The sequence below is a fragment of the Nannospalax galili genome, unplaced genomic scaffold (genome assembly GCF_000622305.1).
Source record: "Nannospalax galili isolate Female #2095 unplaced genomic scaffold, S.galili_v1.0 scaffold158, whole genome shotgun sequence".
NCBI lineage: Eukaryota > Metazoa > Chordata > Mammalia > Rodentia > Spalacidae > Nannospalax > Nannospalax galili.
This window is the reverse complement of record NW_008345290.1, coordinates 147,531-165,780: the sequence shown is the minus strand read 5'-3', so window position 1 is coordinate 165,780 and position 18,250 is coordinate 147,531. Positions and strand designations below refer to the sequence as shown.

The following is an 18,250-nucleotide window of genomic DNA, read 5'->3' as shown; positions in this document are numbered from 1 at the left end:
CTGCTGCTGTCAAAATATATTTCAGTGTAGTAATCAGTCTTTTGTTGAACATTCTTATGACATCAGGCACATGAACTAAAAGCAGATTTTTAAATATAAAATATATTTTGTCAGTAGAGGCAAAAATTTGACCAGGATTCCTCCTTTGTAGTGATAAAATTCTTTTATACAAACTTCTAATGCCTTATGTTATTGGAGGATTTTAGGAAGTTAGCAATGCTTTTACTGAGTAAGTGGACACTTAAAATTTTAGTTATGCTTACTGGACTTTTCCCTTTTTGACTGCAGCTGTCTATAGTTGGTATCTTTTCCAGCAAAGCAAACAGATGTGTGGCTCCAGATTTGGCTTTGGAGAATTCAGGTACCCAAACCAGTGTTTCTCCAATGTCTATGGCTCCATCCCCAATCGCAGTAAAAACCCTGCCAAAAGAGAAAACACTGGACTATTGTTAGTTATGCTTACTGGACTTTTCCCTTTTTGACTGCAGCTGTCTATAGTTGGTATCTTTTCCAGCAAAGCAAACAGATGTGTGGCTCCAGATTTGGCTTTGGAGAATTCAGGTGCCCAAACCAGTGTTTCTCCAATGTCTATGGCTCCATACCCAATCGCAGTAAAAACCCTGCCAAAAGAGAAAACACTGGACTATTAGGTCCATCGTCAAACCGTGGGACTCTAGACAAAGGAAAAGCAAACATGAGAGTAGGATCTTTTGGCCCAGACTGCACACTAATGCTGAAGTCTCAAAATGCCTTTCTCTTTCCTAGTTTTCCCCCATGTGCTCCTTATGCCAAAATAACCTTTGAGCTTGGGTAATCTTAAAAATTTCTCTTTTGATTAGTGACACAGGTCAAAGATTCCAACCAGTGAACATAAAACTTTGTAGACACTTTGATACAAGACTTGCTTGTTCAGAGATTTGGCAAAGTATGCCCTGACAAGAGAAAGAATGAGTTTCCAGCAGTGAGGCCCAGTCAACACAGTAGAGCTGCTGTGCAGTTTTTCTTCTTTGTTTGCATATAATGTAGTTGAGGCAGATAACAGAAGCTGACTTAGATTATCGGCCTTATACACAGTACTACTTAGAGGACATAGCACAGGCACTACACTCTCCTAAGGTTCCTACAGTGACTAAAATACACTTCAGTGAAACCGAGAGGAAGAGCTGTGATCCTGTAGTTTGATAATGGTCACAGTTTCGACACATGCTCCTTATAATACAGCAAGCAGGCAAATGTCATTTGAAAGCATTCATGGCCATGGCACTCACAGAATGGTGTCGGAGCATGTGGCTAAATAGATTTCTACTCTTTGCTGTTTCATTTTAGATATGAGAATATTGCAATGGGATAAAAAAAATACCCCAAAAATAAACTATATCCCAGGAACAACTAAAAGTATAATTCAACTGCAACTGGAAATGTTTTCCTAGCAATATTCAGACATTAGGCAGTAAAAGGCCATCTCAGAATCCAGCTGTTAGTTTACTTTGCTGGTTCACAAACATGCCTGACTCCTTGTGAACTTCATCCCTCAGTGGAACCTCTCAGAAGTTGGATGCTGTCCTCAGTTCAGTGACTGATACCTCAGATCCTGATCCTGAATCTTACTGGTCTTACAAACACAGTTGAAAATTAAAAAAAAAAAACAACCAAAAACCAAAACACTAGTTTGCAGGGATGTCTGTTGCTAAAATCATTAACAGTTCTGTGATATTAACACATTTTTTATTGCTGTTTAAAGAAATTGCTTATGGCTTAAAATGCCATTTAAAAACCCTGGTATCTAGCCATAATAAGAAGTATTATACAATAATACAATAAAGCTAAGTTACTTCTTCTGTTGGGAGTTTTTAAAATTTTTTTTATGTGTATGAGATTTTTTGCCTGCATGTATGTAAATGCACCCATGCGTGCAATGTTCATGGAAGTCAGAAAAGGGTGTTGGATCTGGATTTTCTGGATCTGGAGTTACAGATGGTTGTTAGCTGCAATGTGAGTACTGGGAACTGAGCCCGGGTCCTCTGCAAGAGCAGCCTTTGTTCCTAACTGCTGGACCATCTCTCTGGCCGTTTGTTGTTTCTTTAGACAAGGTCTTGCTACGTCACCTAGGCTGTCCCCATAATCACTATCCAGACCAGGCTGGTCTTGAACTCAGGGTTTCATGTAGCCCAGGCTGGCCTCGTGCTGAACTCACTGTTACCAGGCAAGCACTCTACCAACTGAGCTTCATCCCTTGCCAGCTATATTTTTGAAAAATTCTTTTTGGAGTTGGCACACAAAGTAATGGGCTTCCTTCTGGCATTTTCATGCACCCTTCATCTCCACAGCTTTCACAGGCTCGTGCTGTCAGTGGAGCGAGAGATCTCAGTACAGCTTATGGCACTGAATCTATAATAATACCTTGGGTTGGCTGTGGTGAGTGAGAGGGGCAAGCAAGAAGTTTAGAAGGAGAAGCTGTCACTCTGAGGGGTGTGTCTGTCTTCTCTCCTGCTACACAGCTACTCTAGGGTAGACAGTGTGACCACCCTCTCACCACTCTGATCCATTCAAGCTCATCTGAGCACTGAAGAAATTCTGTCATCTATTCCTACTGTTAAGATAAAATTTTAAAAGAATAGAAACAACCCCCCAAAGCATTAATGTAATTCTAGTTTTAACACAGCTGATTCCAACAGGCACAGTCACTGGTCCCAATGAATGAGTCTCCTCTGAAACCTACTCCCAGACTCACTTTGTAGACCTCGAATGGTCTATCCTAGAGGAAGCTTTGTGGTGGAGCCAGGTTATAGGATCATATCTAAACTTCTGTTTATTTACCTGCTATATGGCCTTGGGTGTTTTACTGGCTTTCTTTGAGCATCTGACTCCTTACTGTCAGCAGGAGATAAGAGTAACTACATGGTTGCAGTGTTGTTGTGAAAATTAAACACATAAATAATACACAGTTCTTATTACAGTACCTGGAACATATAAAGAAGTGCTCATCAAATGGAAGTTTGTGTGTTATTCCTTTCATAGAACCAGAGTTAACAGGACATTCTCTGTTGGAAAATAAGCTTTCACCCATCCAAAGAAATACATTCTCAAAGCGGGTCTAATCATAGTGTTCAAAGACCCTACTTCGTAAGTTTCCCTTTAGTTGGACAGCAGAATATCTTTCTTCCTGGAAGGCTCATCTGATGGTTCCCAGGCTTATCTTCTCCCCACTTCATTCAGGTGTAACCCAGAGGTTCTCTCTTTCCCACTCCGCATCCTTTCCATGACATTCAGGAGGAAGACAGTAAACCACTGAGGTTTACCTGGTATGTCAGATCTTATGAAATGTTTTCATACACACATGATAAAATCTGACCACCTAGGAGATAATTAGGGTAGGAACTTCCCAGTTCACAAATTAGGAAACTCCAACTCAGGAAAATTATGCAGTTGGCCCAGGATCACACAGACTGGGATATGAGGAAGATTTCTGGCTGTTTCCTGTCAAACGGTGCTCCTTCCAGTGGAAAGCATGCTGTCTGCCCTCATGCTGCAGTCCATTAGCACTTGTCCCTCTCCTGGGGTCTTCACTGCCCTAGACATCCATTCTGTTTTAAATCCCTTGTCTGTTGATCTAGTCAGCTTATGTGCCTTTCTTCTAGAAAACCCTGGGGAGGAGTCAGGAAGGAGTGGGTGGCTGTCTTGTGGGGCCCAACAAAGTCACCTTTCTTGTTTGCTAAGGTTGGCTTTACTAATTACAAGGATCAGTTCCAGTTCCAGCATTCAAAGATGGCAGTGGTGGCCTAGTGAACCTCTACTTAGTGTTTCAAGGTATAAGTCAACCGTCAGTGTTCATTGAAAACAGATCTATGCTGCTATTGTTCTGATAGATACATTTAATATTGAAAGGCGTGTATGAATTCTTGTAGAGAATTGCATTTAGATTTTTCGAGGAATACACACATAGAAACAGAAACACATAGACACAGACACAGACAGATAGAGACAGACACACACACACGTACTCCCCACACAGCAGATAGCCTAGGAAGTTTTCAAGCTGTGGCCTGTATTATTGCTGTAAAGTACTGTCATGATTTGATTTGCTTCTGTATGGATGCTGTGCTTAGTTTCTGGTCATTGTGCACCACAAATAAGGAAAGTGAATCACAGAGAGAGGTCTGTGAATCACAGAAAGCTTAAAGTGGATATAAAGAGGTAAAGACACCTCTGCTGGCCATTAGTGGTTTCTGGGCTGAATGTGAAGGCACATCTGTTAGAGCCTTGCTTAGTTGCACTAATGCCAGATCGGTTGTTTTGTTTTTGGATAAGGTCTTGTTATAAAGCTCTAGGCTGACCTAGAACTCACTTTGTAGCCCATGCTGGCTTCCAACTTTCCATCCTACTGCCTCACCTCCAAGTACTAGGCTTGCATTCTTTTAATAAGGTACCTGGCTTAGTATTGCAAGATGAGAGAGGAGAAAATAAACTTATTTTGCATTTCTTTTCCAAAATTTGATTATTTGTATTTTATGTGCATGAATGTTTTGCCTACATGTATGTAAGTGTGCCATGTATGTGCAATGCCCACAGAGGCCAGAAGAGGGCATTGGATCTTCTAGAACTGGAGTTAAAGGACTGGGGCTAGGTGCCATGTGGGCCCTGGGAACTGATCCTAGGTCCTCTGAAAGAGCAGCCAATGTCCCTAACCACTGAGCCACCTCTCCAAGCCCCCTTTATTTTGCATTTCTAAAATTCTGTACACTCACAGTAGACTAATAAACTGAGCATCACCTAGCTAACAAAGGGAAAGGGGACCTTTTATTACCCATCTGCCTGTGAGGGCTCACACGAGAAGCTTTCTAACAAGCCCCAATGTCTGGCTAAAAGTCAACAGAAAAAAATGTTATCACCTTATTTAAATGCTCATTTCAGAGAAAGTTCTACAACCAGGGAGATAACACTAGATGACCTTTTGCATAAGTCATTCTTGTTGCCCTTTTGAAAGAGACTTCCCCTCAGCAGCATTGCTCATCAACTCCCATGAACATGGAGAGATTGTGCTGCTGTGTCTCCTTCTGTGCATCTCCATTTCTAAGCACACTGTCCCTTCTGAAAGAGGGTCAGCTTATTCGTACCTGTAGCTGTGAATCTTGAAAATGCATTAGCATTATTGGGCAAAATACACCATTATTTTTGTCATTACTTTTATAATTATGATGACGATTATTGTGTGTATGATGTGTGTGTGCACACGTGCACACATGCAGGCTATAGCACATACATTGAGGTCAGAGAACTATTTTATGGATTTGTTTCTCTCCTTCCTGTACATAGGTAGGTTCCAGGAATTGAACTCAGGTCATCAAGTTTGTACAGCAAGCACTTTTACCCACTAAGCAATCTCACAGGCCCCACATCATTGTTTTTAAACAATATACTAAAATATAACTTCTGTAACTTCTACATAATTCTAGAAGATTTCTGATGGTGACCAAAATAAATTCCCAAGGAATTTGTTCTGGGATGGAGAGCAGGCTGGGATTTAGTCCCTGTGTTCATGTTTCTTGAAATGTGATTCTCAGATCCTATGACTTGGAATAACCTGGCATGTTTGATTAAAATCCAGATTTCTGGCCCTGTATCAGATCTGGACATCATCAGAATGCAGGGTGAGCTCTAACCAACCGCCTTTTTAACCAGCTTGCGATTGGTGAGTTGGGAAGCCATTGCCTAAGAGACCTGCACAAAGTGCTTTTCACTTCAAAAGGATTAGTTTAAAATCCTAGGAGGATTTTAGAAAGAGGTGGTTTCCTTTGTGAACCTCTTCTACTCAGTTAGTTGATTAGAAAGAAGCTCTCTGTCAACCTAGATTCTAGAAAGTCTCACAGGCCAGGTGTCTTAAGGGACACTTGAGACTCATTCATGGCAGCACAGGGTGCAGTGGCCTCTAAGAAGATACTGAAGACAGTTCTCATCAACCCACATTATGCACAGTCTCTGCCATAACAGTATTCTACTCTGCTCTGCCGTAGTCAGACATCTCTGTTGCTTCCTTCCTGGCTCTAGGAAATAGCAGCATGAATTCAGGAGTCACTACTCCTTTTTTTTTTCCTTTGTGACAGGATCTCATGTAGCCCAAGCTGGCCTCAAACTCACTATGTAGCCAAGGATTATCTTGAACTTCTGATCTTCTTGCTGAAACCACCTGGGTGCTGCGGTTACAGACATGCCCCATCATGCTTAGTTTTCTGCTGTGGTGTTAGGGATTGAACCCAGGACTTTGTGCATGCTCTGCAAGCACTCACTCTACCAATTACTACCGGCTCCATTAATGACTACTCTTATGTTAATTGTCCTGCATATGTTCTGACAGCTAAAACTAAGCAAGCTGAGCTTACCCTTGAGAGTATACAGATGGAAGCTCTGAGAGCACCAAAGCCCTTCCACATAGAAACCCAGCAGACAACCAGGAGCCTGAAGAGGGAGTAGAGAAACTGGGCCAATGATGAAGAAGAGCCTGGAAAAACCTGGAAGAAAACTTCAGGAGGGAACTGTCAAGTTGGAGGACGTAGGAAAACTGCTGGCGGGATGGCTGAGTGTGGGTGAGTGACATGGAGCCAGTGATGACCTTGATAGTGAGTCTTTTTAGTGGCATGGACAGAAAAAAAGCTTGGCTTGGGGATGGTCTGGAGAGATGAGACACACTGATAAAGGCTGGAAAAGACATACTTTGGGGAACATTTCTTTCTTTTTATTATGTGATTAAAAAGTGAAGTAAGAGTAGTAACAGAGAAACTGATGAAAAGAGATGAAATGTCTTCTGTGAGTGTTCAGATGACCAAGCATCCTACATTACTGACTGTTTAACTGGCTTGCCCTCTCCTAATGCCTAAGACCAGGAATACTGACAGAACAATGCCCTGGGGATTTGCAGGGCGGGTGGGGAGGACAGCATGCTCTGGTTCAAGTTCTTGCTGCCAATCAAACTTTTGGAATACAATGGACTTTTAAATTTGGGAGTGGCCACATGCTGTCAGAAGCAAGGGAAAAAGGAATGACTTAAAAAGCCTATGGACAGAGTAAGTTAATTCGTGTGATTTTGGATTTTGTTCATCTAATTGGTCTGTATAATTAGAGTGAAGCCCAAGGCTACACACCTTAGTTGTGTTTTTAGAGTTATTACAAAGACAATATCGTGGACTATTTCAGAGCTGAGGGAAAGAAAGACGATCGGGACCCTGAACCTTCCTGTTGGATTTTAGATATAGACAGTTCATTTTACAAGGAGATCCGTCTTTAGAAAAGTGCTAAGAGTTGTTTCCTCTAACGTGCTAAATTTTACTTTAATTTAGATAAGATTTAGGAATATTGGGTTGGTGACCTGTCCATTGTTTCTTATCAGTTTTGATAAAGAAATTTCTTAAGACTTCAACTAATGTGTAATAAATAAAAACACATTTGTGTGAATAGAAACTTAAAATCATTCCCAATTACCTTGAAATTATATAACATCAACTGATTTTTGGTTATTTTTTAAGTTGAACACTTCCTCAAACTACAAATATGTGCTACCAAAGAGGGTATTCCAAGGAATATAAAGAGAAATGGGAGGCAACACTCAAGTAGGAGTCCCAGTGCTTCCTGAACAGCAGTGTCTTTAGGAAAAAGTCATTATCAGAATCCTTATATTAATGTGCGCACTTTAGTGGGCTTATTTTTTAAAAAATTTTATTGAATTAAAAAATATTCATTATTTTTATTTTATATGTATGAGTGTATTGCCTGCATGTATGTAAATGCACCTATATTGTGCAATGCCCATGGAGGTCAGAAGAGGGCATTGGATTCTCCTGGTACTGGAGTAGTTACAGATGGTTGTTAGCCTCCACGTGGGTGCTGAGAACTGAACTTGGATCTTCTGCAAAAGCAGTCTGTGCTCTTAACTGCTGAGTCATCTCTCATGTCCCTTTTATTGAATTTTCATATATTTCATACAGAACATCCTAATCATCTTTATACACCCTTCCCCATTGCCCCCTCCAACCCCCTCCCCCAACACACACACTGGAGTTCATACATTCTGTCATTTGTGGTAAAGTTAGTGTGCCAAGATGTCCCTCAGGGCTAGTTCATCCACTGAGGTCTAGTCAGCCTGTTTAGAGTCCCTCCCTTTAAGAAGATCAGTTCTTCCTCACCCAGCAGTAATCAGCTCTAGTAGACTTATTTTTAAAGCTACTTTTCTTTACAGGGGCTAGAGAGATGGTTCATCAGTTAAGAGCACTGGTGGCTGTTGCAGCGGACCCGGGTTTGATTCCCAGCACCCACTTGGCAGCTAACAACCATCCGTAACTCCAGATCCAGGGCATCAATGCCTTCTTCTGACCTCATTGGGCATTGCACTACATGGGTGCACTTACATACATGGAGACAATACACTTATACATATAAAATAAAAATAGTAAAATATATTTTTAAAAAGTACCCCAATTTTTTGAGTGAAATGTATGGATTTTCTGTAGCTCTATGTCTAGTAATGACATCTGTGGTATAAAGTAGCAACATTCCTGACATTTTAGGATTAGGCATCTGAGAAATAACACTCAAAGTTTTTCCAACTGCAGTAGTTGCATGTAGGCATCCTTATTAAGTAAACTGAGTCATCATCAGTCTGAGAACACAAGGTCCAAACAATGCTTTAGGAGAAGCTGCTCCACTGGTAACAATGATCAATTCTTAAGGTTACTCATGTGAAAGGAAGCGCTTATATGCGTGTGTATTTATACAAACACCCACTTGCACTTGTACTTTTCGCCACATTCCCCAGGAAGTGGATACCAAGAAACCATAAATGTTTTTACGTCCCTATATTGTGTAGTCTGAAGCTGTGAGCAGTTCACAGGGGGGTTTAGCTCAGACCATTTGCACAGAATCAGTATACACACAGTCTAAAGTACAGATTTAGCTAGCTCTGCTTCTATAGCTCCTAAATACCAACAAACTGCCCCGATTTAGTTATTTCATCACAATGTGAACGTATTTCAAAACATCACATTTTACCCCATAAGTATAATAGATGCAAATATTGTCAATTAAAATCAACATATGCATTATAGATGTATTTAAATGTTTCAAGAATGCCTTCTCCAACATGTGGTCTAGATGGTAATCCTCTGTAAACTAGACACATCTACATAACCCACTTACAGGGTTTATGTATTTGCACAACTTACATGAACATGCCTTCTGGTGTCATCTGTCCAGCCTGAATCAAATAGGCTCCAAATTGAAACCCTGCTGCATGGGCGAAATACACAGAAGCATGGCTGAATGCCACAGCTTCCGGTGATCTGTGCTTTCTTCAAGGCATTTCTGAAATGCACGATTACCAAATGATAGGGCACGAGTGATGCAAGGTCAATTTGATAAATTTGGAGTGATGAATATAGAGGATTTTGAAATGTCATAATTGTGTGGATATGCATTTTTCTAAGGATTAAAGAGAAAGTTATTATTATAGAGAAGTCGGATGATATGGTGGTTTTCTGTACAGCTGCAAACAGCTCAGTATGACAGACTTGCCTTTGCTTTCGAATGAATGGACAAGGTGTCATGAAAGAATAGTTAATGTCTGAGTTAAGGAAGTATGGTATGTTTAACTAGCACTTAGAAATATTCTCCAGTTTCTGTCGTCTTACATTAATAGAATAGACAGACCATTAAGGGGTGGTGCCAACCACAAACATCAATGAAAATGAAAACAAAACTATCTCTCTGATAACACAACACAAAGAAGCACCAAGTCAGTGTGATACAGAGGGCTGGGTGCAGGAGCATATTCATTTTGCATATGTTTGTTTTAAATGTAAGATATCTTAGAGTTTTAATGTAAAGGGATGAACCAACTAATTTTTTTTCTTCAACGTGTTCAATCAACTTTCAGCAAAAAGACAAAACTGTGCCCTTACTAAGAGGCACTAGTGGTAATGTGGAGACCTATAATGCTTTTCTAGTTATGCTTCACTTTGATTGTTCTTCATTTCCCTTGGAGAAGTCATTGGAGGAGTTAGGTTATGCCAGTCTTAGGAAAGACAAAGGGGAAAACAGACTGGCAGGTAAATGATTGGATGGAAGTGCCTGCAGAGTCGCCTTGGGTTATAGTCACCTGTGCTGGGTCTCAAGTGTCTCTTCATACATTTGCTCAGATACTTTCTCTCTTGTTAATGATACTATGGTCCGCATATTTCCCACAGTTTCTGTTGCTATCTTGTAAAGTGGGACATTAAAATAGAGAAATAAAATTAGTCATCTTTAAACATCTGAGTAGTGAATTCCAGTCACACTAGGAATATAGTAAATATACCAAATCAGTAATTTATCGTGACAAGTATTCTTACTTTCCTTTTTGCCCCCAAAATAAGATGAAAATTACTCGATGGAAACTTCTTGTGGAAAAGATTTAATGCATCAAGTTTAGCTCCCTTAAGTCTTTATTGAATTCCAATTTAAATTGGTTCCACGGCATAGAAAACAAACATTAGCGAGCATTATGTTCACATGCAAATAAGCTTCTTATAAATTATGAAACAATTCATATAAAAGATAGCAGACAGAATCAAATAAATAATTATTCTATCACAGAAATGCAATTGCAGCCAAACAGGACTCAGGATTATTCCAACAAGGCATACTACAATGTGGCTATAAAATTCTTTATAAGACAAAGAAAGCCATTCCTCATTTTGATGTCTGTTAACTTAAAAATGACTAATGTTTCTCTATGTTTATACAGTATTCAAAGGGAATATAATTACATGAGATCAGAAATGGAGGGAGCTTTTGGCTTAGAATAACTTCAGAATCTGAGACTGCAGGTTGGCTTGAAAGATAAACTTTTCATTATAAAGTTTTGCTTCAGACTGATACTGTCATACAGGGAACCCAGGAAGACACCCAACATTAACACAAAGACAACTTGGGTTGCAAGAGAGAATTAGACGGTAGTGAGAATATCTGGATTCTGCTCTCAATTTTGATGGTCAGTTTTAAATTCTCCTGAATTTCAAAATGAACTCAAAGAGTCTTTCATTTTTCACATATATAACTTATAAGAAAAATGGATAAGAATCTTAAGTCTTGCATATTTTATTCTTTAATTAAAATTTTATATTTATTTATTTATTGTTTGTGTGTATGTCTATGTGTGTTGTGTGGGAGGGGTGTGAGTACCGTGGCATGCATGTGAAAAGAGGACAATTTTGGGTAGTCTTCGTTCTCCTTTCATCATGTGGGTTCTAGCAATCAAACCCAGGTCATCATCCTTGGCAGCAAGTGTCTTTATTTTCTGAGACCATCCCACTGGCCTGGTTATAATTTAAGTTGGTCTCTGGTAAGCTGACTTACTAAAAGCTATAGGGAAAGACTCAGATTGCCCATTTAGTGGGAATTACTGATTGTATAGACTCAGGTCAATCTCATGACACAAAAGCAAAAAAATCAAAGGGCTCATTTATAACTAAAGTTCGTGACCCAAAACCCAAGATGGACAAAATTTAATTAATGTCTCAATAATTAAAAATTGTACAAATGATCATCATTTTAAAATCACATAGGGAAGACTAAATAACTGTTCACTGTCTGTGAGGCAAATATTTGCTAAGTAGTTCAGTTTATCTAGCACAAGCAGACATTCCAAGGGTTCTTATCTAGTGCAAGAAAGGTGGACAGGTCCAAGCATCAAAGCAAATCAGATCAATAAGTAACATGCTTGGTGTCCAGACTCAAGAACATTTACAATATTTGTACTGTGCTATGGATTATGGGTATAATCTAGTCACTGTGATATAGACTGTAGATGCTATTAAAGTCATTTTCATGTTCAGAGGATGTCCATTAATATGACAAAGCTTTGAAGCCATATGACGAAAGGAACAGCTTAAGTCTTGGATATGCGTCTCAGAAAAGACCCAGTGTTTGCATGCTGCAACTTCTGGAAGGCCATCATGAGAAACAGAAGTGCAGGATGCCGTGTTACCAAACATAACAAAACCAGAATACCCCAACCCCCCAAATAAAACATTAAAGGTCCAGTCCAAGAGTTGGCAGTGATATAGTAATGTATTGCCAGCCACAAGAGGAAAAGGTAGGTCAAGACGGATGAACCCTTGACAGTGATGCACAGATGATGTCTACTTGGGGTCAAATGACATCTCTCTCTCTCTCTCTCTCTCTCTCTCTCTCTCTCTCTTTTCTGTAAATGTTTTATTGAATTTTTGTGTATTTCATACAGAGCATCTCAGTCAATCTTAATCATCTTTATATCCCCTTCTCCACTGGCACTCTCCCATAGCCCCCCTCCCCAAATGGAATTCATACATTCTGCCATTTGTGTTGCCTATTATTGCAAATGACATTTCTTTCTTTTTTTCTTTTCTTTTCTTTTTTTTTTTTTTTTTTTTTTTTTTTTTGAGACAGGATTTTTCTGTAGTCCCAGCTGGCCTGGAACTCACCATGTAGACCGGGCTGGCCTTGAATTCATAGAGATCTGCCTGCCTCTGCCTCCTGAGTGTTGGGACTAAAGGTGTGCACCACCACACCTGGCAAATGACATCTCTTTCATCAGAGGTGGTGTGATTCTACAATAATGTTTTCCTCAACCTCAAAAACCATGGTCACTTTTATGAAGATGGTTGATCCCAAGAAGCATAAATGTGCCCAAAGATTTCCCAAATGATGGCATGAATTGTTTATTTTGATTAACAAAAAGCCTTATTTAGGCACTATCAATATCAGCACATTGTCTTGTATTCAGGAACTGTTATGTTTTGAAAAATAAATACCCAGAAGAACTGCCCAAGAAAATTTAATTATTCGATAAACAGAAAATGGGGAATCATGACATTAGAACACTCCCCCCGTGATAACCAGCAGCAATAATGGCTGACACTATAATGCACGTACTGCCTTCCAGGCACTGTTTGGTATGTGATAATGCTGTTTTGTGTAATACATAGATATATAAATGGATGCTGTTACTATTCTCACTTTACAGAAGAGAAAACTAAAGTGTCACATGTTGATGTAACTTACGTCATGCATTGTGGCTAATAGAAAACTGAATCTAGCTCTGCCAGTTTGACTCCAGATCTGTGCTCCAAATCACAGACCATGTTGCTTTTGTATATCCACACCTCATCCTGCACTGGTCCACATATATTTCAGTTCATTCACAACATTTTTCAGATTCCTGAGTGAGGAACTCATGTTATAAAGACAGGAGCTCTGATTTTTCTCTTAAAATGTTACGATGCTAATAAGAGCCTGCATTTTACCTTTCCAGCACATTTGAATTCTTGCTTGTCCTTGTTGGCAAATCCAGCCACTGCTGCGGTTTCAATCATTCCCGTCACAGCAAGTACTGGAGCAATGTTCAGAATCAAGGGTGTCATCTCCCATCTGTATATGAAGGAGATGAGAACTGACAGTCCTATGCTAGTTGCATTTTGGATTATGATGCCAAGTCTTGAACTTGCTGCCTATAGTCAGACATTTTTTTTGGGAAAAAGTTTGCTTTAAATTTACAATAATTCCTCTTAGGATTTCCTGTAAAATAAGATAGTGTTTTTTTGTTTGTTTATTTGTTTGTTTTTTTTTGCTTATAGTTAGATTTGTACTCTAAATTCATTCTAAGAGATTAAGTAAAACACCTATTTTTTAAAAACAATTCAGTTGAATTGAAATCAATTCATTTTTCCACCTGATGTCCAATATTGAGATGGTCACATGAAATGGTGTCTATTTGAACAGTGTAGGAAGGACTATGGAAACATAGAAGTTTTAAATTGTTTGAAATTAAATATGATCTGCCTAAAAGGAGATTCTCACATTACTCTAAGAGTTCTCTTTAAATAGTTCTATAAGGATTCACATCAGAATCTAAGTTAAGTGTATTATTCAAAGTTGAAGCTACAGGATTTCTTTTTTTTGGAAAGAGATTCACACATTGTACACACACATGCATTAACTTACACATATACCCTACTTCAACCTTAACTTACAAACTTTTTTTCCTTCAAAGAACTACTTTTAATTTTTTATTAGTGTGTGTGCATAATGTGTGTGTGTGTGTGTGTGTGTGCCCACACATGACATGCCACACACATAGGTCAGAGGACAACTTTATATGGGTTCTGAGGATCAAATGCAAACTGAGGTCATGAGGCTTGCTTGGTAAGTGCCTTTACCTACTGAGTCAGGTCACCAGCCCTCTAACTTATAAACTTTTGAAAATAAAGCTGGTATTGGAAAAAGTATCAGAACCATGGTTACTGTGAAACACACACACACACACACACACACACAGAGAGAGGGAGAGGGAAGAGAGAGAGAGAGAGAGAGAGAGAGAGAGAGAGAGAGAGAGAGAGAGATCACTGTTTATAAAGTTGTAGTTACAGTTTAGTGGACATTTTCCAGGAAAGTAAACATTTTAATGTACCCTGAAAGTGCCAGTCTTACATAAGTGTGTAATGACATATACTTAAAATTTAAGTCTTGAAGACGTTTTAGGTTTGTGTATTAGAACTTTTATGAAGGTTTTGTGTATTACATTTCACAAAGAGTGAAAAGGAAGAGAAGGCCGTATTTTAGCTTATATTTTTATTAAAATAAAAAATCCTTTATGGAATCTGTAAAAATGAGATTTTTATATAGCTTTGGTACAGCGAGTGTTCATATGAATTCTGTCAATGAAGATATAGTCGTGCAGGGATATAATTCAAGTCATCTGAGTCCTCACCTAATGCTCTTTGGAGTGCAGTGCTTTGTGCTGGAGAGGCAAGAACTAATACAGAAAGGAGACCAGAGTGGGAGGAGAGAACAGAGGGAAGGCAGAGGGAAGGAAGACCAAAGTAGAGAAAGGATGAAAAGAAACATCAGTAGCCGTAATTTTCTTGTTACACTTGTGGTGGCTACTTAAAAGTACTTAACAGCTAGCAGTAGTGAGCACCGAGCTCTTTACCTTCACTATCTTGCTCAATCTCACAGCACTGCCAAGAGCTAGACACTACCATGACTCCTATAATATAGACAAGGAAACAGAAACAGAGATATAATCCAAAGTCATACACCATGTAACCTGAAGATGAAGAACTCTTGTGTCTCTAATACCCTTGTCACCCTGTACACTTAGGAATGAGCTCTTAGAAACAAGAACATTCTGTCTCATAGTCAAAATCAGAAATCTGAGCTGAGCATGATGTTAGATACGTACCTGTTACCCTAGTACTTGGGAGACTGAGGCAGAAAGAACTTCAGTTCAAGGATTATATAGAGAAACCCTGTCCCCAAACAAAAAACTAAATAAAGCAAAACACAACACAAAATGAAAACCAGCAAACCGAATAAAAAATACCCTCCATAATAAAGAATTCAGAACGTTGACATTGGGTATGTGACCGCTGTTGAACTTGGAGAATTTACGTCAGGAATCTCAACTGTGTCTTACAACAAAAGGATGCTCAGTTCAGAACTAGGTACTCCATTTAGTTATTATCATATCTCTTTAATTCCCTTTACTTTGGAATGACTCTTCATGTTTACCTTGATGTTCATGATCTTCCATAGCCCAGACTGTAGATTGATTACCCTGTACCCTGACCTGCTACATTCTCCCTTTTCAGGGCCCACACCTACTACGCCTAGCTAGTTAGAACACACTGTCCCCACCCCACCTTGGCCCTAGGCCCTCTCCTGACCACCCTGCCTGAGACTTCCTGACTAGCCTGCCAGAACCCAGCTACTTGATTCCCATAGTCTTGAATTTGGCCTAGATCCCTGTGCCCTGCTGGAGAAGGCTTCATTAATCAGCTTGGAACCATTCTTTCCTGCCAATAAAAAATTGAAAGTGAGAGACCTCCCTCTGCTTCCCTGGGCTGCACAACCCACCAGCCTCTTTCCTGGACACCAGGGCTGACCTCTTGGACCTGGAACCACCACTGCTTCCTGATCCCTTGCATCCAGAGGAACCCAGTTCTTTCTGTTGTTCCCCAGGAGCCCTCTGGGCCTGGACCCACTCTCGCCTCCGTCTGCTTCCCTAGGCTGCACAACTCCCCAGCCTCTTTCCTGGACACTGGGGAGCCAGGAACCACCACTGCTTCCTGATCCCTTGCATCCAGATGAACCCAGTTCCTTCTTGCATCCCCAGGAGCCCTATGGGCCTGGTTCCACCCTCACCTCTCTCTGCTTCCTTGGGCCTGCACAACCCACCAGCCTCTCTCCTGGGTAAGTCCATTGCCCCTCAGGGCCTTGACTCCCCCAGCCTCATTCACCTTCCCATCTCCCCTGCCCGTATCTCCTCCTAGCCTGGGTACTGTCCCATTCCTTGTCTTGTCACCCCAGACACTGGGGGAATCACCACTGCTTCCTGATCCTTTGCATCCAGACCAACCCAGTTCCTTCTCCAGGTCCCCAGGAGCCCTCTGGGCCTGGTCCTGCCCTAACCTTCCTCTGCTTCCCTGGGCTGTACAACCCACCAGCCTCTTTCCAAGAACCCAGGCTGACCTCTCAGCTTCCTGATCCTTTGCATTATGACCAACCCAGTTCCTCCCCGCAGTCCCCAGGAGCCCTTGGGGCTTCTTTACACCCCCATCTCCCTTTGCATCTCTGGGTGGCACAGCCACCAGCTGCCGGAGACCAGCATCTTTCCTGGGCCCTGTGCCCAGGCCAGTCCAACCCCCAAATTCCTGAGGACAACATCTTTCCTGGAGGGATCCAGACCTTAGGAGAAAGCCTGAGAGCATCTGAGCCTCATCTGACTTGGGCCTCTGTGGGAACTCCTGAAGACAAAAGCAATCTGGCCACTCCAATATAAAATCAAAAGAGAGAACTAGAATCTTAGAGGAACCAACCTTTCATGCCCCAAAAGAAAACCACAAAGACACATAAAGTTCACAAAAAGAAGCAGACCTTACAAAAGAAATTCACATGTCAAAATCACAGAGAAAAAATAATAACATGAAAAACCAAAATAACATATCCCTACCAAATACCAGTAATCCTCTAGAGGAGCACAATGAGAATCCTCTAGAGACAATGCAGGACATGGATCTCAAAAGAACAATGATGAATATGATAAAAGAATTCAGTGAATTTAAAGAACACACAAACAAGGTAATCAAAGAGCTGAAGGAAGATAGGGATAAACTTCTGAATAAATTCAGAAAAGAGTTAGAAATATTGAAGAATACCCAGGCTGAAATGAAGAAGGAAGTGAAACACTCAGTAAGCCAATTAGAAATGACAGGAAAAGCTTCACCAATGGGGTGAATGAAATGGAAAACAGAATATCAAGAATGGAAAATAAAGTGGACAAACTAGATCACTCAAGCAAAGATTATGAAAAGTTTAAGAAATCACAAGAATGGAATATGGAGGAATTGTGTGACACCATAAAAAGACCAAACTTATGAATCACAGGCATACAGGAAGGAGAAGAATCCCAAGACAATGGCATGGACCAGATCTTCAACAGAATTGTGGAAGAAAATTTCCCAAACGTAAAGAAAGACATGCCCATGCAAATACAAGAAGCATACAGAACACCAAACAGACATGACCAGAACAGGAACTCTCCACGGCACATCGTAGTAAAAACACTACATGCACAAAACAAAGAGAAAATTCTGAAAGCTGCAAAAGAGAAACAACAAGTCACATATAAAGGAAAACCCATTAGAATTACAGCTGACTTCTCAATGCAAACTATGAAAGCCAGAAGAGCCTGGACCAAAGTATTCCCTGTGTTAAATGACCACAGATGCCAACCCAGATTACTATATCGAGCCAAAATGTCTATTATAGTTGAAGGGGAAAGAAAAATCTTCCATGACATAAATAGGCTGAATGAATTCTTGTCCACAAAACCAGCCCTACAGAGGGTTCTGGGAGCAAGACAATGAGGAAAGGAATGACTGACTATACCCAAGGGGTTGCAGCAAGAAATTCAATGAAGGTATAACTGTGGAAAAGTACAGCTATATCAAGAATGAAAACAAATAAAAATGACAGGATTTAATACATCATCTTTCATTAATGAACTCCCCAGTCAAAAGACAAAGACTAGGTGAATGGATTAAGAAACAAAACCCATCTTTTTGTTGTCTGCAAGAAACCCATCTCACTGTCAAGGACAGGCACTACCTTAAGGCGAAAGGATAGAAAAAAATATACCAAGCAAATGATACTAAGAAAAAAACAGGCATCGCATTCTAATATCTGA

General features: G+C 40.2%; 1 protein-coding gene across 1 annotated transcript in view; it reads right to left on the bottom strand.

Moving 5' to 3' along the window:
* Positions 1-18,250, bottom strand: part of Abcb5 (ATP binding cassette subfamily B member 5) — a gene marked incomplete at its 5' end in the record, with an annotated part of 135,496 nt that overhangs the window by 13,995 nt on the left and 103,251 nt on the right. Inside the window, 5 exon segments of the mRNA XM_008841543.1 lie at positions 464-620; positions 9,210-9,311; positions 9,313-9,348; positions 10,142-10,242; positions 13,308-13,511. Of these exon segments, the coding sequence (XP_008839765.1) occupies positions 464-620; positions 9,210-9,311; positions 9,313-9,348; positions 10,142-10,242; positions 13,308-13,511 (600 nt within the window).